Here is a 27,394-nt window from a genome sequence, read left to right on the forward strand (position 1 = left end):
TGGAAGGACAGATCCTGAAGCTGAGGCTCCAATACTTTGGCCACCTCATGAGAAGAGAAGACTCCCTGGAAAAGACCCTGATGTTGGGAAAGATGGAGGGCACAAGGAGAAGGGGACGGCAGAGGACGAGATGGTTGGACAGTGTTCTTGAAGTTACAACCATGAGTTTGACCAAACCGGGAGACCGTGTAAGACAGGAGCATAGCTGTCAACTTTCAGATTTGAAAATAAGGGATCAGCAGCCTCGAAAATAAGGGATCAGCAGCCTCGCCTGTCCCAGAGACAGTCTACGGGATATCCAACAATCCAGGATAGCAGCGGGAAAGAGTGCTGGAATAAGGGAATTTCACACCAAAAAAGGGAAGGTTGACAGCTATGGATAGGAGTGCCAGGCATGCTCTGGTCCATGGCATAGCTGTCAACGTTTTCCTTTTTTTAAAGGGAAATTCCTTTACAGTGGTACCTCGGGTTAAGTACTTAATTCATTCTGGAGGTCCGTGGTACCTCGGGTTAATTACTTAATTCATTCTGGAGGTCCGTTCTTAACCTGAAACTGTTCTTAACCTGAAGCACTACTTTAGCTAATGGGGCATCCTGCTGCTGCCACGTTGCCAGAGCCCGATTTCTGTTCTTATCCTGAAGCACTATTTCTGGGTTAGCGGAGTCTGTAACCTGAAGCGTCTGTAACCCGAGGTACCACTGTATTCCGAATAGGATTCCTCGCAAGAAAAGGGGAAAGTTGACAGCTACGGTCCATTTGGGTCACAGAAGAGTCGGACACATCATCGCAAAGTATTGGTCATCGCAAAGTATTGGAAGACACAAGACCTACCCACCTTGGAAGAATGGCAGATGAAGGTGATAGACTATATGGGACTGGCAGAAATGACTGGCAGAATCCGAGACCAGGGGAGAGAGACGGCGGAAGAAGATTGGAAGAAATTCAAGGACTATCTCAAGAAATATTGCAAAGTTAATGAATGTTAGAATGACGTTGGTTTCGAAACTGTGGTTTCCAGCCGGATTGGATAAGTAGTAAGAAAAGAAGGCTTAAAAACTAAATGAAAATAAGGGAAAGGATTTGCTGAATTAATAAAATAGAAATTGGAATACAGAGAGGGGAGGTATGGGGAAGTCGGGAAAGTAAGGTATAAGAAAATAAGGGAATGAAATTATACTTTTTTTTTTGTTTGTGTTTGATTGTATTGTTGTTATGTTTTGTTTTTAATATAATTTTTTAAAATCTTAATAAATATCTATTAAAAAAAAACAGAAGAGTCGGACACGACTTAAAGACTAAACAATAACAGGGGTGTTTGTGTGTGTCGTGTAAGTGGCAGCGAGCCCTTCCCCGCCCTCCCTGCTGCGCAGGAGACCTTCCCTCACAGAGCGGCCGTTGGCGGAACCGGCTCGCGCGTCTTTCTTCTCTCCGTCGCCTTGGCAACGCGGAGGGCGGGGACGAGGCCTGCTCCCTTCACGAGCGAGGAGGGACGCGCTTAGCCCCACCGCCCACCCCATGGCGCCCGGGCGCCCCGCTTTGGAGACAACCCGACTCGGAAGCCGGCTCCCCGGGTAACCCGCGCGGGGAAAACGGAGGGTCGCCTTCCCGAGGCCGCCGCCGCCGCCTCAACCGCCACCCTCTTTCCGTTAAAGCAGCGACGTCGAGGGGGTGGGGGGGGGGTGCACTGCCTTCTTGGTCCCCATTGCTCGCCGCTGCCCTATCCTATAATGAAGGGGACAGGTTAGGCTAGACAAAAACCTGTGTAGCCACCCTCCAAGCAGGCCTCAAGACTTTTAAATTACTTTCTCTGAATCCTCAGAGAAAGTAATTTGAAAGTCTTGAGGCCTGCTGGGGGGGGGTGACTACACAGGTTTTTGGGTAACCTAACCTGTCCCCTTCAATACAGTGGTCCAGTGGCGTAGCGTGGGTTGTCAGCACCCGGGGCAAGGCAAGTAATTGGCGCCCCCTAACCCGTGGATTTGCGCCCCCTAACCCGTGGATTTGCGCACCCTAACCCGTGGATTTGCGCCCCCCAGTGGCGTAGCGTGGGTTACCAGCACCCGGGGCAAGGCAAGTAATTTGCGCCCCCTAACCCATGGATTTGCGCCCCCTAACCCGTGGATTTCCCTAACTCCCAGATGTTGCGCCCGGTGCGGCCGGCCCCCCTGCACCCCCCACGCTAAGCCACTGGTGCCCCCTAACCCGTGGATTTGCGCCCCCTAACCCGTGGATTTGCGCCCCCTAACCCATGGATTTGCGCCCCCTAACCCATGGATTTGCACCCCCTAACCCATGGATTTGCGCCCCCTAACCTTAACCCCCAGGTGTTGCGCCCGGTGCGGCCGGCCCCCCCTGCACCCCCCAAGCTACGCCACTGCAGTGGTACCTCAGGTTATATGCTTCAGGTTACAGACTCCGCTAACCCAGAAATAGTACCTCGGCTTAAGAACTTTGCTTCAGGATGAGAACAGAAATCATGCTCCGGCGGCAGCAGGAGGCCCCATTAGCTAAAGTGGTGCTTCAGGTTAAGAACAGTTTCAGGTTAAGAGCGGACCTCCGGAACGAATTAAGTACTTCACCTGAGGTACCACTGTATGCCTGGTTTCCACTGTGCATTTTGTGTTTTTTAATCTTGGCTTTTTTTGTGCTGCGAACCGCCCCGGAGATCGACGGGTGAAGGGCTAAGGTAGAGAAAGGAGCGCAGTGAAAAAATTGAAGCGGTCACAAAACTGATCACACAGTTATTCAAAACCCTGTTGGAACTCGTTTCGTTATTTCAACTATCCAGGGAGATCAGCTTCTCAAAGTCTGATAACCAGTGCTTTTTTTTTCCTTAAAAAAAAATAAAGTTTAGGGGTACTCTCATTTTCCTACTCATATTGAAGTACTGCCCCTCAATGAGGATAAACTGAGATTCACAAAATGTTTAGGGGTCTGCGTCCTCCCCAGAAAAAAAAGCACTGCTGATAATCATTGTCACATCCAGAGGTGCAAATTCCCACTTTGAGAACTGCTGCATGAAAAAGTGTGCTCATGCTACCAAGTGGCCTATTATTTGAGAATAATGCATCAATTTTGGGGGGTGGAGAGATCTTGAATGACTCGGGTGGCAAATGGATCTTTGTTTTCCCTGGGGTGGTCATCAAACTATTTTTTACTCTGTTGAAATGAATGAACATGACTAACTCAGGCCTATTCATTTCAGCAGGTCTGCTCTGAGTAAAACTTAATTGTTTCCGCACATTTTTATTATATGTGTTATTTAGTACATTTTTATAGCCAGCCTTTTCCACTTTGTGGAATTGAAGGCAGCGCCTCCCATCCAAGCAAGTACCTGACAGACCTGCTTAGATTTCAGCAAGGTGACTGCAAACCTGTGCTGTGAGTTATAGAGTGTCCATTTACACATTGACCCAAAGAAAAATGAATGCATCATCCAAGAAAGAGGATGCCGGTTTGCATATCATTTGTGGGCACACAATAATATGTATGGTAGAAATAACTGCTGTAATTGAAACAGAAATAAAATACAGCTCACCATTGTTTGGAAGTATCTGACCAATCTGCTGTTCAGGTGTAACTTCAGGACTCTAGCTGTCTGTTTTTAGAGATGTGCTGTGGGTTAAACCACAGAGCCTAGGGCTTGCTGATCAGAAGGTCGGCTGTTCGAATACCCATGACGGGGTGAGCTCCCGTTGCTCGGTCCCTGCTCCTGCCAACCTAGCAGTTCGAAAGCACGCCAAAGGGCAAGTAGATAAATAGAAGGCATTTATGGCGGGAAGGTAAACGGCGTTTCCGTGCGCTGCTCTGGTTCGCCAGAAGCGGCTTAGTCATGCTGGCCACATGACCCGGAAGCTGTACGCCGGCTCCCTCAGCCAATAAAGCGAGATGAGCGCTGCAACCCCAGAGTTGGCCACGACTGGACCTAATGGTCAGGGGTCCCTTTACCTTTTATCTTTAAACCAGACTGTCCTTCGAATTAGAGCAGTGTTTCTCAAACTTGGGTCTCCAGCTGGTTTTGGACTACAGTTCCCATCATCCCTGCCCACTGGTCTTGCTAGCTAGGGAAGATGGGGGTGTAGTCCACAAACAGCTGATGTCCCAAGTTTGGGAAACACTGAATTAGAGGAAGCCTTTAAACAGAAGAGTGTTCTATCTAAAAACAGAACATGTCAGTACTCTACCCTGGGACCACATGCAGCATCATGCTCTTTTCATTTTACTCCAGTTTAATTAACTATTGTATGGAGTAGAGCAGCCTTTGCCAACTTGGTGCCCTCCAGATGTTTTGGACTACAGCTATCCTCAGTCCCCAGCTAGAGTTTTAGTCCCAAACACCAGTTTGGCAAAGGCTGGAATACAGGATGTGTGTGTGTTTCACAGCAGACAGGATGAGGAGAGTTCTTCTGCATGCCATTTGTGAACCAGAAGTATATTTCTTTCACATGTGCAATAGGTGTAGCTCCCACAGTCAATGTGATGATAATCAATCTTTAATAAAGGCAATTCTCCCCAAATCTATAAGTTCCATCGTTTCACTTCTAATGGAGTAGGTGTGTGAATATCCTCTTAATGTTTCGGATTGTACCTAATCAACATTTTTTAATCTTTGTGGGACAAACTTTTGAAACTATTCGGTTTACGAACTCTGCAAAACCAGAAGTAGTGTCTCGGTTTGGGAGCTTTACCTCGGTCTAAGAACGGAATCCGAACGGTGGAAGGGCACCGACGGCAGGAGACCTCATTAGGGAAAGCACACCTCAGTTTAAGAACTGTTTTGGTTTAAGAATGGGCTTCCGGAATAGATTAAGTTCGTAAACAGTGGTACCACTGTATTAAGTATCTATCACTTAAATATTTTTGTTTTACAGACATTTCTCTAAATCCACAACATGGATGAGTATGAAGTGATTAAAATGATTGGAGAAGGATCTTTTGGCAAAGTATTCTTGGCTAAAGGAAAGGATAACAATCAACCATGTGTTATCAAGGAGATCAATTTAACAAAGGTAAATTATCTCTCCTCCCGTCTGTCCCAAATGCGCTTACCTTTTAGAGTGATGTTACGTACATCATCTACACTCATGATTCATGACATAGGGAATTGGATATAGTTTTGGAATGGTTTTATATTTACCCATCTTTATGTATATATGTGTTCAAAACAAAAAAGTAGATATTTAAATATTCAATACTGTATAAATAAAGTCTCTAAATTTCATCTGGGAAAGTGACAGTAATAATCACATGCTTCTCCTTCCTTGTTTCTCAACCAATTTAGATGCCAAGAAAAGAAAAAGAATCCTCTCAGAAAGAAGTCGCTGTTCTGTCCAAAATGAAGCACCCTAATATAGTAGCTTTCTACACTGCCTTTCAAGGTCTCATTTTCTATGGCTTTGTTTGTTTGTTAAAAAAAACCTCTCAGGATGAGCAGGTGCAAAAGAGGACAGGGATTGTGTAACTTTAATAGTTGTGTAGAAGAGGGGTAATCAGAAGGTATTTAAATAAATTATTTCCATCCCAGTAGTGGGAAATTGACAATCTCACAGTGGACCATTTGTGCCTTTAATTTTGGGTGGTTTACCTTCTCATGCAGAACCATGAACAGTTGCTCCTTGCACATGCTTGAAAGACACAGGATCACTACATATTTCCTTTGCTTCTAGTTACCCTAATGCTGTGTATACCTAGTGTAGGGTGGGGGTCAAGAGGTGGGAAATCTGTAATGTCAGTATATTGGAGATAGCCAGATCTTAATCTGTTTGGCATGGAATATGTGTCTTGGTGTTGTGAGCCTGAGAATTTGGGTCTTTAGTTGAAATCACTATTCCAAGACAGATTACCTGACAGCACTGCTCATAGAAGGAACCATGTACAAACATTAAACTTTAAATGACTTTAAGCATTTTTTGAAATAATGATGGTGGCAAGATTTTTTTTAAAAAACCCACTGATTTATTGCTTTGGTTAAGTTTGCTATATGAGTTGCCATGAAAGCGGTTAATTGCTGTATTTGTAAATACAAAGTTTGTTCATAAGCCTTTTATTACAGAGAAAAATAAGTTATATATTATTATGGAATATTGTGATGGAGGTGACCTTATGAAGAGGATAATTTTGCAGCGTGGAGTGTTATTTGACGAGGACAAGGTAAGTTTGCATTTTGAAGAACTGCCTTTCTTTACATTCTTCCATTCAATTATTTATCACAGAAAAAGGACAAGGAGGAGATTAGCATCCTGCCTTTTATTTTCTTTTATTTCCCAAATCATTAGTGCCATAATAATTTGTGCCTCTGGCAGAGTGATCAGGGATGAGAGGGAGATCCAACGACATCCAGAGAACCACAGGTTCCCTGCTCTGCTTTAAAAAGCTGGCCTCAAACTGAGGTCCTGGGTGCAAATTTTGGGTTGAAGTTGAGGGCACTGGAACAGATGGACCTACTCTGAACTGAGCTTACTTAGAACTACAGAGAATGTGAAGTGTGCCTGCTACTCAGGGTGAGTGGTTAGGAAGTTGTTTGACTCTAATCCCAGAGATTCTATTAGCTAGATGTCTAAATGTCTAAATGTATGTTCTGACCTTGTACAGTGGTGCCTCGCAAGACGAAAAGAATCTGTTCCGCGAGTCTCTTCGTCTTGCGTTTTTTTCGTCTTGCGAAGCAAGCCCATTAGGGGTTTAGCAGATTAGCGCTCTTAGCTGCTTAGCAGGCTTAGCGGATCAGCTGATCAGCTGATAAGCGGCTTAGCTGACCAGCTGATAAGCGGCTTAGCGGATCAGCTGATAAGCAGCTTAGCGGCTTGGGAAAAAGGGGGGGAAAGGGAAAAAAACCCGCAGGAACTCGCAAGACATTTTCGTCTTGCGAAGCAAGCCCATAGGAAATTTGTTTTGTGAAGCACCTCCGAAACGGAAAACCCTTTCGTCTAGCGGGTTTTCCGTCTTGCGAGGCATTCGTCTTGCGGGGCACCACTGTAAAATAGATAGTTGTGTCCAGGTTATATGTCAAGAGTGAGGTTGGAATCGCTATTTCCTGCTTTTTGACGAAGAGATGTACAGTTGTACCTCAGGTTACATACGCTTCAGGTTACATACGCTTCAGGTTACAGACTCCGCTAACCCAGAAATAGTGCTTCAGGTTAAGAACTTTGCTTTAGGATGAGAACAGAAATTGTGCTCCGGCGGTGCAGCAGCAGCGGGAGGCCCCATTAGCTAAAGTGGTGCTTCAGGTTAAGAACAGTTTCAGGTTAAGAACGGACCTCCGGAACGAATTAAGTACTTAACCCGAGGTACCACTGTATATCTTATTTTTTTCTGATATCTATTGTATACAATATTAAATTCATCATTTTTACTGGCATGTGTACCTTTTAAAGGAAGTCCCCTCCCCCCCCCAGTAGAAATCACAGTGGCGGTGGTGTATGGGGTATTCACATTTTATCTTTGCCTATAGATCTTGAGTTGGTTTGTGCAAATCTCCTTAGGACTGAAGCATATACATGACAGGAAGATTCTGCACAGAGATGTAAAAGCACAGGTAAGTCAAAGGGGGAGTGCTTTTTCCCAGTTGTGGTTGGTATGTCAACTACAACTGTTCTTGGACAGGGATCCATTGCTGTCACTTGAGGCTCAGGTGACAACAGTGGCACAGCGCACCTTCCATCAGCTTCAACTGGTGGCCTAGCTGTGCCCCTATCTGGATAGGGATAGCCTAATGCCTATTGTCTATGCTCTGGTAAACTCTAGATTAGATTACTGCAGTACATTACACACAAAGATAGTTCAGAAACTGGTGCAGAATTCAGCAGCCAGATTGCTCACTGGTGCAAAACAGTGTGAGCATATAACATCACTCCAGGCTGACTGCACTGGCTGCCAAGTTTTGACTTATAAAGTATTGTGGATTCCATTTTTATGGAACTCCCTTCCAACTGACAAACACCCTCCTTGTTGAACTTCCAGTGCCTACTGAAGCCTTTATTTCAGCAGCATGTTAACCGAATTCTGATCTTGCAGTTTTAAACAACCATTATTTTCATACTATTACATTCCTTGTATGCTGCTTAGAGTCAGCTGTGATTAAGCGGTATATAAATCATGACTTTTATGGATTGCAGAACATTTTTCTCAGCAATAATGGAGTGATAGCAAAACTTGGAGACTTTGGGATTGCGAGAATGCTGAGCAAGTAAGCATTATTTTATGGACTCTCAATATTGTTCTTTCCGTGCTATGTCTGAAAAGGATTACTTTGTTTTAGATAGTGAAATGTTTAGAGAGTGGGATGTAGACTGGCCTTATTCTGACGCTAACACTAAACAATGATTTATCCTTACTGTATTTTTATTCATAAAATGCATACACCGCTTGATTGTAAAAAACCTCAAAGTGGTTTACAATAAATGAAGAGAAGAGGTTGCATCAAGCACCATTTATTTGAGGACGATAACCGTCTTCACCACAGTTCCTTGGAAGATAAAGGTGGTATATAAATGTAAAAAATAAATAAATGAGGGAAGCAAATTAAAAGCTTCCAAATTCAGTTTTGAATAAACTGCAGTTTCCTCTTATATCTAAACCAGGGAAACAATGGTTTAGTCTAACAGATTATTAAGCAAACTGATCTTAAATCACATTTTTTGATCCTGGTTTATTTGAGGGTTCCTATGTCACTGTTGGTTGGAATACAGATTTTCTGTTACATATTGAAATATATAAGTAGTGTTCTAATTTGCTCCTGGAGTACCCAAATGATGAATTGATGAAGGCATGTATAGTTGCTTCCCCTACCCCAATTTCCCTATATATAACAAACTTACTGGTCAAAACCATTATTTTTCAACATTGCTTTCCTTTAGTACTATGGAATTTGCTCGGACCTGTGTAGGAACACCATATTACTTGTCACCTGAAATCTGTGAGAACAAGCCGTATAACAACAAAACGTGAGTCTGAATATTTCTGACGCACATATTTCAACCACATCATGGGAGGAATTCAGTGTTGTCATGGGTCTGAGCTCCATGTTGGGCAAAGAAGATTGGACTAGGAGACCCTTCCAGCTCTGTGATTCTGTGACCATACCTTTTCCATCCTCCTCCTAGACAGCTGGAATTGCCCCATAAGGAGGCCTTTTTTCAGGAGCGGATAGTAAATATCTTAATTGTAGGTTTTGCCTCTGCCTTCCAATGGCCTATCTATCTCCCCAGGCACTCCTTGCTTACATGTTGGACATGCCATGTCCCAAATGTGAGAAACCTTTTCTCTTAGAGGTTTGCCAAGCTCATATGTTTGAAGGATCCTCTCACCACCCCAACAGGCATTAATTGTCATGTAAACATGACATCTGGGACGCAGGTGGCGCTGTGGGTTAAACCACAGAGCCTAGGACTTGCCGATCAGAAGGTCGGCAGTTCGAATCCCCGTGACGGGTTGAGCTCCCGTTGCTTGGTCCCTGCTCCTGCCAACCTAGCAGTTTGAAAGCATTTCAAAGTGCAAGTAGATAAATAGGTACCGCTCCGACAGGAAGGTAAACGGCGTTTCCGTGCGTTGCTCTGGTTCGCCAGAAGTGGCTTAGTCATGCTGGCCACATGACCCGGAAGCTGTACTCCGGCTCCCTTGGCCAGTAAAGTGAGATGAACGCCGCAACCCCAGAGTTGGCCACGACTGGACCTAATGGTCAGGGGTCCCTTTACCTTTAAACATGACATCTACTGAACATCATGGGTGATCCTTACATATTGCAAGTAATACTGAGACTTCTCTCTCTCTCTCTCTCTCTCTCTCTCTCTCTCTCTCTCTCTCTCAGGTTTATTTAGAAGCTTAACTGTTCTATTTCTCTTTTATGCAACTTCTCTGTCATCCTTTATATCTCCATCCTTATTATTAAGAAAGCTGCTTAATTTGGAACCTAGGATGTGACTATATATATTGTGAATTGTATTTGTTTTTCAACGAACAGTATGAATTAGTTTATGGACTGCAGAGTTGAGATGGATATTCTTGTTTTACAATGTTTCCCCACCCCATGCTGTGATTTCTTTCTTTTACAGAGATATATGGTCCCTTGGCTGTGTATTATATGAACTCTGTACTTTAAAGCACCCTGTAAGTACATTAGCAGAGTATTTGTAAGTTGTTTAATATAATATTTACTAAGAATGAAAATGTTTCAAGTGGAACTTTTCATAGGCAGCAGTTAGAATTGTAACTTTCGATGCTTCTAAATCTTGGACAGCCTAGGAAGGATATTATAGACCTGAGGGGTTTTTACCTGGCCACATACATGGTGATATTTTCCCCAGAAAAGATGCTGAGTCAACATTTTTATTTAAACGTCACATGTCACTTTGAAATACACTCAGAGTTGAGAGTGGATTTCATGCTCTTTATTCAGCTCATAGTGGTGAGGAGGGAATGAAAGTCCCCTCAAAGTATCTGCTTTATATACATTATTTACACAATGGGCTGCACGTGATTGGCTAATTCCGGAATTCTCCTGTAGGCCAATCAGGTTGTGGATTCACTTCTATCTGGAGCTGGATTGGGTGGCTCCTGCCGACCAATCATACTGTTGCATTGTTCTAGGACCAATCAGGCTGCTGCATTCTGAATCCTATTGTTCTAGGACCAATCAGACTGCTGCATTCTGAATCCTATTGTTTTAGGACCAATCAGACTGCTGCATTCTGAATCCTATTGTTCTAGGACCAATCAGGCTGCTGCATTCTGAATTCTATTGTTCTAGGACCAATCAGGCTGCTGCAGTTTGGATCCTACTCAACTCAGTACATAACACACTTGGCAGCTACTATTTATGGCTGTATTTTAATATTTCAGTTTGAAGGCAAGAGTTTGCCTCAACTTGTGCTGAAGATCTGCAGAGGCTATTTCGCACCAGTATCTATGAAGTATTCATATGAATTAAGAACATTAGTATCCCAGCTGTTTAAAACATCTCCAAGAGATCGCCCTTCTATCAACTCCATTTTGAAAAAGCCCTTTTTGGAGAAGCAAATAAAGAATTTTCTGCCCCCTGAGGTGAGTGTCTGCTGTGGCTGCAGACAATCCAAACAAATGGGAAAACCCTTCCCTGGTAATTTTCACACTCCCTTCTGCCTCTTTTCACTTTGCACATGGTAGTCCCATTTAAGGTGAATGTGTAGAATTTACATTTGAGGAGTGGGATTGTCTGACATCAATTGCTGCTAAGGCTTGCTTTCCGCAGGAAAATGTATTTATTAACTGAATTTATTATAGGAGCCCAGCATGGCAAACATCAAAGTGGTAAAACAGGGTGATTAAAAATAAAAATATATTTCCAAACAATGAAGAACATTTTTAAATAGTTGCTGGGAATGTTATCTCTGAGCCATCAAATGACCAGGTGAACAGAAATGTTTCTGAATGCTTTCTGAAGGTTAATAACGAGGGAGAAAGAAACACCTCACGAAGGAGGACATTAAGCAAATGGGGAACCACCACCAAAAAGGGCCTGTCATTGGGTAGTGCCAACTGGGCAGCACCCAGCAGCAGCAGCACCACCACCACCAGGTCTTCCCCTACTGATTGTAGGGCCCCAAAATACCGTATTTTTTGCTCCATAGGGCGCACCGGACCATAGGGTGCACCTAGTTTTTAGGGGGGGAAATAAAGAAAAAAAAAATTTTCCCCCAGCCCCAAAGAACAAAGAAGCCAAGACAGCCAGCAGGATGGATCCCGCTGGCTGTCTTGGCTTCCTCTTTAGCCACGCACAACCTCTCCAGCCGGGAGAGGCTGCGCACGGCTTCCCCCGACCCCAGCCCCCAGAACAGGTCCGGGAGCGGAGGCAAGGTTGTGCAGCCTTGCCGCCGCTCCCGGAGCTTGTGGGCTGGGGGAACACTCCGAAGGTTTGCGGATAGCTGCCCGAAGCCCGGGGAGCGCAGTGGGAGTTGGCACTGCGCTCCCTGGGCTTCGGACTGCAGGCTGCAATCTGCAAGCCTTCGGAGCCTGGTGGGTACTAGTGAATCACCACTTAGCAAAGATGCAGCATAGATAGATAGATAAATAGCTAGATATGCATGTGTGTGTAATCTGTTATATTTGCTTTTAGATCATGGAGGAAGAATTCAGCCACACCGTCATTCACAGAAAACGGTCACTAGATTCACTGCCATCAGGCAAGCTGTTGCTCACTAAGGTTTATATATACATATATATAAATGAAAGCATAATGCTTAAGAGAGAGAGAGAGAGAAATTTGTTTTAAATGGGTATTGGTACTGAGATAATTAGTCAAATTTCAGTGAAGATGCTGTATAATGAATATGCATGTTCTTTCCCCTTGGGGACACGGTAGCATCAAGACTATTGAGCAGATGTGTGTTTGTTACTGAATAGGGCTCTAGTTTAAGAGTTGTGCTTTTGAGGTGGTGGCCCCATTCTGCTGGGGCTGTAAGTAAGAAGTAGGATCAACAGGTATTTTAAATATGTATTTATAGAAATATTTATATAACACTAATTAATAAACAACGTATCAAAGTGGTTCAGAACTACATAAAACCATAAAATAAAAGCCATATAAAAAGATAAAATCAGTTAACTACTGTGGTAGTATGTATTCTTAATTGCCTGCATAAGCTGACGGAATAGGAAAGTTTTCAGCAGGCATTTAAAAATCGAAACGAAGAGGCCTGCTGAATCTCTGTTGAACTGGGCTGGTGACACTAAAAGCTTGGTTTCTTGTCGTTGTCAAATTAGCGGCGCCAGCTTGGGGGAATGATCAGCAGCAACACTCCTGCAACGATTGAGCTGGGAGCTCTTAAGATCACAGAACTGCTTTAGTCAGGTGTAGTTTTCTCTCCAAGAGAGTGAAACTTTAGTTTATATATTGTTTATAAGCGTTGCACTCGAATAAATTCAGGCCTCCGATTCTGTCATCTAAAGTGTAACACATGGGTAGAATGATTACTTTGCTGTTATAGGTAGCATTAATTTTATGCATCTTCTAGTACAGTGTTTCCCAACCGGTGTTCCGCGGCACACTGGTGTGCCGTGAGACCTTGCCTGGTGTGCCGTGGGAAGAGCGAGAGAAGGCGCCTGCGCGGAAAGAGCAGCGAGCAGTGCGCCTGCACGCCGCGGCGCCCGAGATCGCTTCTCCCCACCGCCCCTTGCTTCAAAAGAGGTCCGGGGACAGCGGGAAGCGCAGCACTTCTTCCCCGCTGCCCCCGGACCTCTTTTGAAGCAAGGGGCTGCGGGGAGATCGCTTCTCCCGGTGCTCCGAAGCGGGGCGGGGGGGGCGGGAACACCTGCCCCAGCCGCCCCGCTTCGGAACGCTGCTCCGAAGCGGGGCGGGGGGACGGGAACCTCGCACCCCGCCGCCGGGCATCGGAACGATGCCCCGATGCCGGGCGGTGGGGCGGGAACCTCTCCCCCCGCCGCCCGGCATCAGAACGATGCCCCGATGCCGGGCGGTGGGGCGGGAACCTCTCCCCCCGCCGCCCGGCATCGGAACGATGCCCCGATGCCGGGCGGTGGGGCGGGAACCTCTCCCCCCCGATGCCGGGCGGTGGGGCGGGAACCTCTCCCCCCGCCGCCCGGCATCGGAACGATGCCCCGATGCCGGGCGGTGGGGCGGGAACCTCTCCCCCCGCCGCCCGGCATCGGAACGATGCCCCGATGCCGGGCGGTGGGGCGGGAACCTCTCCCCCCGCCGCCCGGCATCGGAACGATGCCCCGATGCCGGGCGGTGGGGCGGGAACCTCTCCCCCCGCCGCCCGGCATCGGAACGATGCCCCGATGCCGGGCGGTGGGGCGGGAACCTCTCCCCCCGCCGCCGGGCATCGGAACGATGCCCCGATGCCGGGCGGTGGGGCGGGAACCTCGCACCCTGCCGCCGGGCATCGGAACGAGGTCCTGGACCTCTTCTGAAGGCAGGCGGGGGCAAAAGTCTTTGCTCCCCCCGCCTGCCTTCCCGGGACAGCGGAGACTTCTCCGCTGCCCCGGGCGATCTTAAAATGCTGGCGGGCGGGAGCGAAGCGTTCGCTGCCGACCCCCAGCATTTTAAAATCTCCTCGGGGCAGCGGAGACTTCGCTCCTGCCCGCCAGCATTTTAAAATCGCCCCGGGACAGCAGGGGCTTTTAAAATGCTGGCGGTCGGCAGCAAAGCCCTCCTGTCCCCGGAGCTTGCGGGGCAGGAGGTGGGAAGAAGGGCTTTTCTTCCCACCGCCAGCCTTCAGAACAGCCTTCTGAAGGCTGGCAGTGGGAAGAAAAGCCCTTGTCCCCGTCCCCCCCAGCCTTCAGAAGAGGTCGGGGGACAGACTGTCCCCGGACCTGGTCTGAAGGCGGTTTCCCTAGGAACGCATTAATTGATTTTCAATGCATTCCTATGGGAAACCGTGCATTGCAAGACGAAAAACTCGCAAGACGAAGAGACTTGCGGAACGAATTAATTTTGTCTTGCGAGGCACCACTGTACTTTTTATATAGTCAATATAGGCACAGAGTTAATTTTTTTAACATTTTCTAATGGTGGTGTGCCTCGAGATTTTTTTCATGACAGAAGTGTGCCTTTGCCCAAAAAAGGTTGGGAAACACTGTTCTAGTAAAAGGTGGGCCTATGTATTACCAGTGCATTGTGCGCCAACCACAGAGGCAAACGCTACACCCTTTCCCAGATGAGGTAGACTGAGCCAGGTAATGTTAGTTCCCTTCTCACTGGAACTAGAAGAATGTTTTAGATCAATAGAAATAGATGGTGGTAGGTACTTTAGGAAGCATTTCTCAGGAGTAATTCTCATTACCTGAGTGCTCACATTTTGGAGCATATTTAATTGGAGCCGAACTGCACATTTGGTGCCAAACAGGATTCCCAACTCAGTGTATGCTGCTGGTCATTCTGGGGTTTTGAAGGGGAGGGGCATAGGAGTATGATACTGGAAATAATTATCAAAACCTTATTTAATTATCAAAGGAGCTCCTGAAGTTCAGAAATCAAGAATCCATGATCGTCATTCACCCAAAATCAAGCTGGAGATGCTTCCCAGAAAACAAGAAATAATGTATGAAAATGAATGGAAAGCTCCTTCAAGGCCTCAGGATCCTATTAATCAGGTAGTAGTAGTAGTAGTAGTAGTAGTAGTAGTAGTAGTAGTAGTAGTAGTAGTAATAATAATAATAATAATAGTAATTAAAGTTCTCTTGGTAATTACCATATTTTCCCATGTATAAGAAGTTTTCCCCCTTAAAAATGTCAAAAATTAGGGGGCGTCTTATACACGGATACATCTCCCCCCCATTTGAGTCCCCCAAAAGAGGGGGTGTCTTATACATGGGGACATCTTATAGATGGAAAAGTACAGTAATTATTTAATAGAGTTCTTTATTTGTCATGTGCTTTCACTTTGCAGCAGTAAAGGTAAAGGTCCAGTGGTGACCGACTCTGGGGTTGTGGCGCTCATCCCGCTTTACTGGCCGAGGGAGCCGGCGTACAGCTTCCAGGTCATGTGGCCAGCATGACTAAGCTGCTTCTGGCGAACCAGAGCAGCGCACAGAAACGCCGTTTACCTTTCTGCCAGAGTGGTACCTATTTATCTACTTGCACTTTGACGTGCTTTTGAACTGCTAGGTTGGCAGGAGCAGGGACCGAGGAATGGGAGCTCACCCCGTCGCGGGGATTCAAACCGCTGACCTTCTGATTGGCAAGTCCCAGGCTCTGTGGTTTAACCCACAGCGCCACCCAGTAGATGGCACTAATTCAAGGATGAGTGACCCTTCAGGTGTCGCTGAACTCCAGTACCCATTATCCCTAAATATTGGTCATGCTGGCTGGGGCTGATGGGAGCTGGAGTCTAACATCTGGAAGGCCACAGGTCTATTATTCCTGTATCGACTAATTTAACAGTGTTTGACAAATAGGCAAATTAGGGTCAAACTAGATGTGAGGTTATATGTGTCTTTGAATCTGATTCTGGAATTTTTTTCCTTATTCTGCCCTTGTATTTTTTAAAAATCAAAAAGCAATTCTGAGGCCCTAATCTATATAATGGTCCCTCTTAGCTGTTGTTAGGATTCTCACCTTTTTATTAAAAGAAAACTAAGTAGCAGATTCAAAGCTATGTTCTGTATCTAGTTTGATCTTAAGTCTGTGCCTCTTTAAAGGGATGTGCAAGCCACACTTTGCTGTTATACATCACTCTTTTTTTATAAGATATTTATTAAAGTTTTCAATATTAATACAGTAAAAAGAAAATCAAAAAGAAAAAAGAAAAATATAACAAAAATACAAAACAGAAAATACTTAAAAACACACAAAATTTCAATAACTTATTTTTCATTAACTTATTTCCCAGACCTCTTCGTACCTCCCTTTTTTGTATTCCAATTCAATTGTTAGTTCAGCAAATCCTTATCAATATTTTTTTAACCTACTTATAAACCTTTTTTCCATATTCTCTTATAACATTACAGCTGAAAACTACTTAATTTCTATCTGGCATCATTCTAACATTCATTAATTTTATAATATTTCTGTAGATAGTCTTTAAATTTCTTCCAATCTTCTTCCGCTGACTCTTCTCCCTGGTCTCGGATTCTGCTGGTCATTTCTGCCAGTCCCATATAGTCTATCACCTTCATCTGCCATTCTTCCAGAGTGGGTAGATCCTGTATCTTCCAGTACTTCGCAATAAGCATTCTTGCTGCTGTTGTTGCATACATAAAAAAAGTTCTATCCTTCTTTGACACCAATTGGCCGACCATGCCCAGGAGAAAAGCCTCTGGTTTCTTCAGGAAGGTATATTTAAATACCTTTTTCATTTCATTATAGATCATTTCCCAGAAAGCCTTAATCCTTGGGCACGTCCACCAAAGGTGATAGAATGTACCTTCATTTTCTTTACATTTCCAACATTTATTATCGGGCAAATGATACATTTTTGCAAGCTTGACTGCGGTCATCTACCACCTGTAAATCTGCTGTTATACATCACTCTTGATCCAGATCACACAACTAACCTAAAAAGTCCCTGAGCACTTGCAAATTACCGTACTCACTTTCCTTCTTAAAGTTAGATCAAGAGGAAGGCGTGGGTGCCTAATGAGATTGCCCCAGAGGGGTAGGGAGAATGATTAGGCACTTGTGGTGTTCAGTTGTTTAGCCCATCAGCAGGCCAAAGGAGTTAATGGGTTCACATGAGATATATTGATAGGAGTCATAAATATCGTTTAGCAGAATGCTGTGTGCACAGAGAAAGCATAAGGTGATGGACTATATGGAACTTGCCGAACTGACCAGGAGACTCCGAGACCAGAGAGAAGAGACGGTGGAAGAAGACTGGAAGAAGTTTAAGGAACATTTGAAAAAATACGTTAATATTTAAATCTTAGAATAGCTTTGGAAGTGGATATAGGCTGTAGGGTTAGAAGTAGAAGATACTGTATTTTAAAATAATATTATTGGTAAGCGATAAAACATGAAGTTATTTTAAGTGTCATTAAAAAAAAAAAGATGGCTAGAAACTATGATATATGTAAACTGCTAAAGATGAAGTAAAATGAAAATCAGATAGGTGGGACTTGGGGAAGCCCACTTAACAATGTTTAGAAAAATAAGGACAAGAATTTGATTGTATTGTTTCTTTTTCTGTTTGTGTTCTTTATTTGTGTTATAAAATGAATAAAAAAAATTTGGGGGAAAAGCAGAAGAATGGGAAATGGAATATGCTTGCTATTTTATGTTTATACCCCGATTCTCATCAGAAAGGTTGAGTCTTGAATGAGGTTCTCAGTGGTCTTGTGTCCAGACACTGATCAGGACCAAACTTCTTCAATTTCAAGAATGGCAGACCCTCCAAGTGCCCTTATTTTCCAGGGACAGTCCCAGATTTACAGAAGTTGTCCTAGTTTCTGATTTGATCCCGGAATGTCCCATTTTTCCTTAGGGCATCCCTATTTTCATCCGAGAAACGTTGAAGGGTATGGAGTTATCTAACCCCTGAGCCATCTGAAGGCAGCCCTGTATGCGGAAGTTTTTTAAATGTTTCATGTTAGGTTTTTATATATGTTGGAAGCAGCCCAGAGTGACTGGGGCAACCCAGTCAGATGGCTGGGGTATAAATAGTGAAATTATTATTATGGAACAGGACGTCCTATTTTCTTCAGAGAAATGTTGGAGAGTATGGAAAAGTATACCATTGGGTGCTAATCACTAGGCCCAGGAAGTGATGTGCTTTAACAATACGATTTAGCAAAAGGATAACTTCAGAGTCAGTGGATTTCTTGCCTTCATCATTTTAATATGTATGACGTTTCCAGCCCTGGGGTCCTCGGTTGAAGATGTGTGGGAAATCAGAAGCTGCCAGAATGAGGGGGCACTATGGCCATTATTATATGAAACTTGAAAACTTGCAGAAAAGGCCCTTTGAGCAGGGTGATGATCCTTGTATCAGCGAAAGATTGGAAGAGTATTATAAGCAGAAAGGACAAAAACCACCACCACCACCACCTCACTGGTAGGGTTTTTTTTTCTTGAGTATATCTCATGATTTTGACATGGGTATTCTTGACTGTGTAAGAATTGGCAAGATTTTGTTTGCTTGCTTGCTTGCTTTCAGTTTGATCCCACACCAAATTAGGTAAACTAAAGCGCATTGATTTCAACTCATGTTCAACTTTGAAATTCTGAAGTGATACTGAATAAGTGCAGGTTTGTCTGCAACATATGTTGTGGCAGCAGCATTTGTTTTATTTATTGCATAACATTTATATACCATTCAATCGTAGTAAAACTTCAAAGCGGTTGGCAAAAAGAATAAAAACAGCACGATCAATTTTTAAAAGTTACAAAAATATTTAAAACTTTTTTTAAAAAAATCAGCAACAAACCAAAACCAGATTAAAATACATAACAGCACCCACTAGTCTAGATAGACTTGGCTAAACAAAAATGTTTTTAGCAGGTGCCGAAAAAAGTACAGTGGTACCTCAGGTTACATATGCTTCAGGTTACATGCGCTTCAGATTGCAGACTCCGCTAACCCAGAAATAATGCTTCAGGTTAAGAACTTTGCTTCAGGATGAGAACAGAAATCGTGCTCTGGTGGCATGGCAGCAGCAGGAGGCCCCATTAGCTAAAGTGGTGCTTCAGGTTAAGAACAGTTTCAGGTTAAGGACAGACCTCCGGAACGAATTAAGTACTTAACCCGAGGTACCACTGTACAGTGCCTATCTGGTATCAGTAGACATGGAGTTTCAAAATATGAGTGCTAAGATGCTAAAAGATAAATTTATTACAACTGCAAAACAAAACGTGTCACCTATAACAGTGCCCGTCCCTCAGATGGAATTGATCCTGTGGGCATATATGTGGTTGATGATTATTCAGCTTCAGGTGGGGAGAGTATGGGCTTGCTAGACCATTTATGACTGAACAATACAGAAGCAGCGTGAAAAGGATTAACCTTTTAATCTATAGTTTTTGTATTCAGTAAAGTTTACTAATGAAACTTGGAATCCAGCTTCAGACTTTCGCTGATGTTCCTGTTTCTTCCAGGCCTGCAGAATATCTTCAGAGACGATACAATGCCCAGCAATACAAGATAAAAGTAGAGAAGCAACTTGTAAGCATTTCTTCCAATAAGATAGAATAACAAACTGAAACCGATAAGCAATGGAAGGGCAAATAGAGTGATATTTAAAAATGCACTAGCAAGAAAAAAAACTCGAACTACATTTTACTTTTCCATTCAGTGGGGTGGGTTCAGAAATGTTTACATTTTGTATGTTTCCATTATTTTGCATACAGGGATTGCGCCCATCTTCTGCTGACAGGCAGTATTTTCAAATGCAGAATCAGGAGATGAAGGAAGAGCAGTTGAGAGCCTTTGCTCAAAAAAATAAAATGAAAGAACAGGTAAGAAAGAGCAATGTTAGTGCTCCCTTGGGCTATGGGTCAAGGAAACTGTAATAGGAATCATAGAGTCTTATATTTATGCACATGCTGGGGGCAGGATTCACGTAAAGGTAAAGGGACCCCTGACCATTAGGTCCAGTCGTGACCGACTCTGGGGTTGCTGTGCTCATCTTGCTTTATTGGCCCAGGGAGCCGGCGTACAGCTTCCGGGTCATGTGGCCAGCATGACTAAGCCGCTTCTGGCGAGCCAGAGCAGCTCACGGAAATGCCGTTTACCTTCCCGCCGGAGCGGTACCTATTTATCTACTTCCACTTTGACGTGCTTTCGAACTGCTAGGTGGGCAGGAGCAGGGACCGAGCAATGGGAGCTCACCCCGTCGCGGGGATTCGAACCGCCGAACTTCTGATTGGCAAGTCCTAGGCTCTGTGGTTTAACCCACAGTGCCACCCATGTCCCATATGATTCACGTTGATCCATGTAAATCTGCTACTGTAAAACCATAGTACAGGCGTTCTTTTTAGGATGGGAATACAGGCAGTGTTGCTTTTAAGCACTACCCTATTTGTTAGGGCAAAAATAGTTATACATTCTGGAGCCATCGACACTGTGCCATCTATATATGCCATCTATCTGTTTGGCAGCTACTTAGATAAATTTATTATTATTATTGAGCAGACCACTTCATGCAAGTGAAAGGTCATTTAGTTCCCAAAGTAGTGTGCCGTCATGCTTGGGAAGCTGCTGTTTAAGAAAGCTTAAAATCTTCATAGTTTTGTGTGTGTGTGTGTGTGTGTGTGTGTACACATATTTAAATACTGTACTGATATTTGCCAAAGTCCTTTACACATCAAATAAGCTCTCCTGAACACAATGGAATTCCTGAATGGACATGCATAAAATTTTGCTGTTAATGCTGTTACTGATATAGCATGTTGCTTCTAAAGTTTCTTGTGGGTACACATTTTTTTTTAAATCTGATGTTTAACAGGAATACCTGAAACAGCTGCAGAAAATTCGTCAGCAGTACCACAGTGAAGTAAATGAAATTAGACGTAAAGCAGAATCTCTAGAGGTAAATTTCACTGCACCAAACTTTTACTAGAGCTTTCTCACACCTCCCTTTCCAAAATGTGGCAAACTGATTCAAAGTTCTCACTGCATGCACAAGCAATTCTACATATGTATCACCGTTTATTTCAAATTAGAAACATTTTTAATTGAATATATTCTGTTTTAAAGGAGAATAAAAATATAAAGGACAAGACATATATTGTGAAACAGAGAAAGACTGAGAGCCAACCTACTTATAATTATGTTATTCCTGGAGGACAAGATGAACCAGTTCAGGTATTAGCACCTCTGTATGGTACAATGTGATAGTTGAAATGTTTACATTAATGGGAAAAGGTCACAGTTTTTTAACATGGTTGACTGTGCTTTATCAAAATATAATAAGAGCATACTTCATTTTTGTGCCTGTTAACTTTTTTTTTTGGTCTTACAAGGATCTTGAGCAAAACCTGAGACAAATTGGAGTACATCACTCGCAGGAGGAAAATTTCCTTGAAAGAAAACACAAAGCAAAGGTTAAAGATAATATTCTTCTCTTCATTTTGTATACTGATAGCTCTGAAAATGGGGTTTCAGGTGACTATGTCAGCCAGTGATGATCATGCATGTGATGGCCATTTCAGGTAAGTGGGAGGTATATGCTGTCTTTTCCTATTTTCTTTCCTAATCTACTCTTCCACAAAATCCCGTCCTGGGGAAGGGAGAGGAAAAACTGAAAGCACATGAGTGGATTGCTGCCTTCCCTTGGACTGGAGGAATGATAATCAGCATCATGCTCTCCTCTGCCTGTATTTCAGATGATGGCATGAGGATTCTTTAAAATATATGTCTGTGATAGTTGGTAACTCTTTTTTTTTTTCTTTTTTCAGGGAGGTGTAAAGTTTCAGATTGATCTGAAAGATGGTGTTTCAGATTTCCAGAAAGATAAAGAGGTATGGGCTATTGTTATATGTTACACCAGGTTAGCCTAGAAAACGGTTTACCTGGAGAAAAACAAGCTAAGCCTCATAGATTGTTATGCTCAAAGAGAGCCGAGATGATTGAATACCGTAGAGAAGCACACTCCTCATTCATAAAGCCGTAATTTATTTTTGACTGTGGTTTACTGCTGCATGTGGGCCTATGTGCATGAATTGAGTAAGTTCTCAATGTGCATTGTTTCTTTTGATTTTAGGAATGTGATAAACTTAATGAAGCCCTAACTTTTGAAGATGGAGAAAACCTTAAGAAAAAACTGACAAACATCTGTGATGATCATATAGACAAAGCACTACTAGAATTACAGTGTTGGGAAACAGGTGTGCTTCTCTAAATTGCTAGACGTTTTGGTGTGCTGTTCCCATTATTCATTTGCAGTTACATTCCTTCATGTTCTTTCTGTTGCTCATATTATGTAAACCTGTATTTCTTAGAGCTTATTTGTATAACTTTTGTTTGTTTTTTGTGTTGGGCATATAATGATACTGTCTTGTCACCAGTTTTTTTGTTTTAGTTTTGTTAGGCCAGTGATAATATGTAATCAGTATATAACAAGAATGGGTTCCATGCATAACTTCATTACAATATATGTGCTGAAAAATCAACCAATGGACCTTTGTGTCTCAAAATTAACACCAGATTTTTATCCATTTAGATTTAAAAGCAATTGAAGGTAATCTCCTTTCCCTTAGGTGGTGACAATGAAGATGATGCCATAATAAACAGAAAACACTGGCAAACATCAGTCCCACAGACTCTTCTGAATCTTCTAGAAAATGCAGATATTTCTTCTACATCCACTACCATGGATGAAGCAGGTAATCTCTTGGGAAGCATTTTCTGAATGTTACTGACTCCACTTGGTTCTTTTAAATGTGAAATACAGTGGGCATTTCAGAAGGGTGCCCTACTGTGACCTGAAATATCATTTCCATAGTTCCCAAAGTGCAAGAGAGGCATCCCTAAAAAAGTACCGTATTTTTGCTCTATAAGACGCACCAGACCACAAGACGCACCTAGTTTTTGGAGGAGGAAAACAAGAAAAAAAATATTCTGAATCTCAGAAGCCAGAACAACAAGAAGGATTGCTGCGCAGCGAAAGCAGCAATCCCTCTTGCTGTTCTGGCTTCTGGGATAGCTGCGCAGCCTGCATTCGCTCCATAAGACGCACACACATTTCCATTTACTTTTTAGGAGGGAAAAAGTGAGTCTTATAGAGCAAAAAATACGGTACTTGTGGGTGCTAAGCTAGACTATGAGCAGGCTGTTTCCTGACCATTCCTAGCCTAGTGTGCTTGCTCAGAGCTATTTTAATTCTACGTTTTGTCTGAAAAGGTCTGCAACCCGTCCTCTATTCGCTCCCTATCTCTATAGTCATCATCCATTCAGCTGTATTCAGCTGTTTTCTGAAATGGTTCATGAACCTCCTAACCCACCAGAGGCCCCTAAGACTTGTTTTGTCTTAGTTTAGAAATACTTTAAACTATCATCTTCCTGTCCTACAAATATTTTGTCTTTGGAAAAAATGTTCCACGGTGCTGTTGCCTGAGCAAAAGTGTCGGCAAATGAATGCACCTTAGTAGAAGGATGAATTATGATTACAGTGGTACCTCGGGTTAAGAACTTAATTCGTTCTGGAGGTCCGTTCTTAACCTGAAATTGTTCTTAACCTGAAGCACTACTTTAGCTAATGGGGCCTCCCGCTGCCGCCACTGCGTGATTTCTGTTCTCATCCTGAAGCAAAGTTCTTAACCCGAAGTACTATTTCTGGGTTAGCGGAGTCTGTAACCTGAAGCGTCTGTAACCCGAAGTACCACTGTACAGGAGCAAGAGAGGAAGCAGAAGGCAGAAAGTTCTTGACATTTGGAGGTGAAATGCAGTGGGGCTAGTTTTACATGAAAGCCTTGATAATGCAGAGTGAGTGTACTAATGTATTATTATTTCTCAGTGGGCCAGGTTAGCTTGATGCCTCCAGAATTCCCTGAAAACAGGAGAAAATGGAGCCAAGAATCACCTGGGACACTGATGAACATGCTAGCTGAAGCAGAATGCGCCAGTGACACTTTATGCCAAGCCGAAGAACACAGTAAGTTGCTACTTACATATTTTGCTACTTGATAGTCACATCTGACATTTATTTGACACTGCGTGCAGCTACTGAATATATCACGGACGTGGGTGGCGCTGTGGGTTAAACCACAGAGCCTAGGACATGCCGATCAGAAGGTCGGTGGTTCGAATCCCCGCGACAGGGTGAGCGCCCGTTGTTCGGTCCCAGCTCCTGCCAACCTAGCAGTTCGAAAGCACAAAGTGCAAGTAGATAAATAGGTACCGCTCCGGCGGGAAGGTAAACGGCGTTTCCGTGCACTGCTCTGGTTCGACAGAAGTGGCTTCATCATGCTGGCCACATGACTTGGAAGCTGTACACCGGCTCCCTCGGTCAATAAAGCGAGATGAGTGCCGCAACCCCAGATTCGGCCACGACTGGACCTAATGATCAGGGGTCCCTTTACCTTTTACCTTACTGAATATATCAATGCACTTAACCTACGCACAACAAGCACACAGATTGAGGGTGGAAGCTTGAACTGCCCTAAAACAGTTCATACCTCAGTACACAATACTGAGCATAAAGAAAGCAACAGGATGGTTTGAAAACAATCAGTCATGATATTTTTAACATACCATGATATAAAGACAACACGTAGGCATGAAGTAAATGGGGAAAGTTGCCTACAGTAAAATTGTGCCCAAACATCATATACAACCAATTATCAATTGCAGGATAAATTGGAAAGTTAAGAAGCTTCACGGTAATGAAACAATGTGAAAGATTGCCTAGTAATCCCAAACTTAATGATCCCTATCCAGGAACTTATGAGAAAGCTGTAGAGCGGGCTTCCTCAACCTCGGCCCTCCACATGTTTTGAGACTACAATTCCCACCATCCCTGACCACTGGTCCTGCTAGCTAGGGATCATGGGAGTTGTAGGCCAAAAACACCTGGAGGGCCGAGGTTGAGGAAGCCTGCTGTAGAGTCTTATATATTTTTCAATTCCAGCAGAAGGCTCAGTTCAGTGTTTCAAGCAGAATTATTCCTCACTGAGCTTATATGAAGTTTGGTTCCTGAACATTAAAAAAGGTGGTCACATTGAATCCTTGGTCTGAGCAAGGGGCCACCTCTATCAGGCTAGCAATAGTGACCACTTGTCCACTAACCCACCTGGAAGTACCACTTCACACAAACAGAGAGAGTGTCTTTATGCAAGGTATGTAAAATTGTGAATTTGGAAGCAGCCCCACATTTGGAAGGCAGTTCTCTGTGGGCTACCTCATGTGAACTGGCCCCATATATTTAAATTAGATTAGCATCAGGTATAAACCAAATGGTGACACATTGGCCAACCCTGCTCTGTAGGTTTACACACACTCCTTGCTGTAAATTCAAAGTGGCTTACAATCTTTAAAACACAATAAAACCAACTAAAACATTTTCTGCTTCAGAAGAGACAGTAACTTCATGCACTCCGAAAAATGATGAAGCTGATTCAGAAGCGAGTTCTGAATCAGAAGTGGATGCTGCTGTTGAAGTGGATGAAGAAAGGCTTGATCCAAGATCTGATGACGATGATACGTAAGTCAGCCTTTGCTTCTTTGACAGTATCAGCATAACATAAAAGACTCTTATGCAACAGTATTTTTGAGCTGTTGAAACCTTTAGATTTGTGACAAATGTATAGAATGGGGAGAATCACCAATTTAATAGCATAGTTCTGTCTAGATAAATTAGTATTATTGCTTAAAACTAGGGTGCTGTTTGCTTTGAAAGGTGTCTTAACGTACACTTCAGCTCATGTTTAATATAAAGTACTGACAGTGGGCAAATTGATAATTTAGTAAAAATAGGTTGAATAGCAAGCTTTGTGAAGCGAAAATTCCAGAACTGAATACTTGGCTCTCAATCTCAACATTGTGTGAACCAGCACTGAAGGATGAAAAACAGGAGGAACAGCAAATACTTTCATACTGCTCTTTGCTGACTCCTACTAAGAGGTCTCTCTTGAGCCAAAAAGTCTTAGGCACCCCTGGCTTAAACGAATAGCACTTTCAGACAGTCCTGCTGATGTCTTAAAGCTGGTGAGATGGGAACTCTGTACCCTCACAAGGTAACTGTGTACGGCCCCATTAACACATAAACCAGCTCTCACATTTTCAAAAATGATAAAAATTGATAAATATTGGCCAGTTTAGAAATTCAACATTACAGTGGTGCTTCGCAAGATGAAAAGAATCCGTTCCGCGAGTCTCTTCGTCTTGCGGTTTTTTCGTCTTGCGAAGCAAGCCCATTAGCGGATTAGCACTATTAGTGGCTTAGCGGATCAGCTGATAAGCGGATTAGCGGATCAGCTTATTAGCAGATCAGCTGATAAGCGGCCTAGCAGATCAGCTGATAAGCGGCTTAGCGGATCAGCTGTTAAGCGGCTTAGCAGATCAGCTGTTAAGAGGCTTAGCGGATCAGCTGATAAGCGGCTTAGTGGCTTGGGAAAAAGGGGGGGAAAGGAAAAAAACCCCGCAGGAACTCGCAAGACATTTTCGTAGGAAATTCGTTTTGCGAAGCACCTCCAAAACAGAAAACCCTTTCGTCTAGCGGGTTTTCCGTCTTGCGAGGCATTCGTCTTGCGGGGCACCACTGTATGATAACTTGATCAAGAATTGTAAGTAATAGCCGTTTTATCCTATTAATTTAATCTGTTAATGCAGTAACTTTGAAGAATCTGAGGATGAATTGAGGGATGAACTGGTAGAATCCCTGGAAAAAGTAGTAACATCTCTTCAAGAGGAGATTATAAAAGCCCCAGCTGAAACAGAAGACACAGATGAACTGAAAAAAGAAGCAGTATCCAATGGTAACCTTCAATCCATTGAAAGTTTGGAAGAGGATATTAACCTGACTACAGACAAACAGGAAGGAACAATCAGTTAACACTCTCTTGGGGAATAGTTCCTTAAGAATGACTGGTAGCTAGTGGAATGTGTTTTAAGAAATGGTTATCTCTTTCTAGGCTTATCAACAACTATTTGGGATCATAATTACAGAGGTGAGAGGGTACGGTCCAGGTAGTGCAAGGCAGTTCAGTTTAACCAACTTTACATGACTGGTTCCCTGCTTTCCTGCATTTTGACATTATCCCCAGAGCCTTTACAAGATTTAGTTCCTCATTCTCCAGTTGTGTATTATAATGTTACTTAGATATAAAAACATCATTAGGGATTTGCAGCCCAGAACAAGTCGACGTCTTGATACGGAAGCACTTTATTAATCTTTCCCCCACAAGTCTTACTCAGCTAGAGACCTTGCAGCATAGCCTATATAATAGAATAGGTGTGGTTTTTTTAAGGGAATGTCACCATGGCTATTTCCCTTGCATGCCTCCAAGGGTATGGGGGACCCCCAGTT

The 27,394-nt window shown here is 43.4% G+C and overlaps 1 protein-coding gene across 2 annotated transcripts; it reads left to right on the forward strand.

The window, feature by feature from the left end:
- Positions 1-1,443: 1,443 nt before the first annotated feature.
- Positions 1,444-27,372, forward strand: NEK5 (NIMA related kinase 5). 2 transcript variants are annotated; one of them, XM_081906161.1, is made up of 23 exons: positions 1,444-1,572; positions 4,873-5,010; positions 5,283-5,379; positions 6,054-6,151; positions 7,452-7,535; positions 8,116-8,186; positions 8,857-8,943; positions 10,051-10,105; positions 10,838-11,038; positions 12,090-12,156; positions 14,949-15,088; positions 18,290-18,486; positions 19,527-19,593; positions 19,779-19,886; positions 20,876-20,959; positions 21,127-21,234; positions 21,393-21,473; positions 21,828-21,890; positions 22,133-22,256; positions 22,629-22,754; positions 23,885-24,022; positions 25,441-25,570; positions 26,698-27,372. In XM_081906161.1, exons 2-23 carry the CDS (start codon positions 4,894-4,896, stop codon positions 26,918-26,920), a joined length of 2,466 nt encoding a protein of 821 aa, XP_081762287.1. In that variant the 5' UTR covers positions 1,444-1,572; positions 4,873-4,893; the 3' UTR covers positions 26,921-27,372. The 2 variants fall into 2 exon arrangements, with proteins under 2 accessions (XP_081762287.1, XP_081762288.1); XM_081906162.1 differs by lacking the exons at positions 1,444-1,572; positions 4,873-5,010; positions 5,283-5,379 and having other exon boundaries at positions 7,483-7,535.
- The last annotated feature ends 22 nt before the right edge of the window (positions 27,373-27,394 follow it).

The sequence above is a fragment of the Podarcis melisellensis genome (genome assembly GCF_964234715.1).
Source record: "Podarcis melisellensis genome assembly, chromosome: 3".
Classification (NCBI taxonomy): Eukaryota; Metazoa; Chordata; class Lepidosauria; order Squamata; family Lacertidae; genus Podarcis; species Podarcis melisellensis.

Excerpts from the sequence above, each read along its gene's own strand:
- NEK5 (XM_081906161.1), top strand. The coding sequence starts at position 4,894 with ATGGATGAGTATGAAGTGATTAAAATGATTGGAGAAGGATCTTTTGGC. Across the intron at positions 15,089-18,289 it reads CTCAGGATCCTATTAATCAG|CCCTGGGGTCCTCGGTTGAA; the intron begins GTAGTAGTAGTA and ends TGACGTTTCCAG. Across the intron at positions 22,755-23,884 it reads CACTACCATGGATGAAGCAG|TGGGCCAGGTTAGCTTGATG; the intron begins GTAATCTCTTGG and ends ATTATTTCTCAG.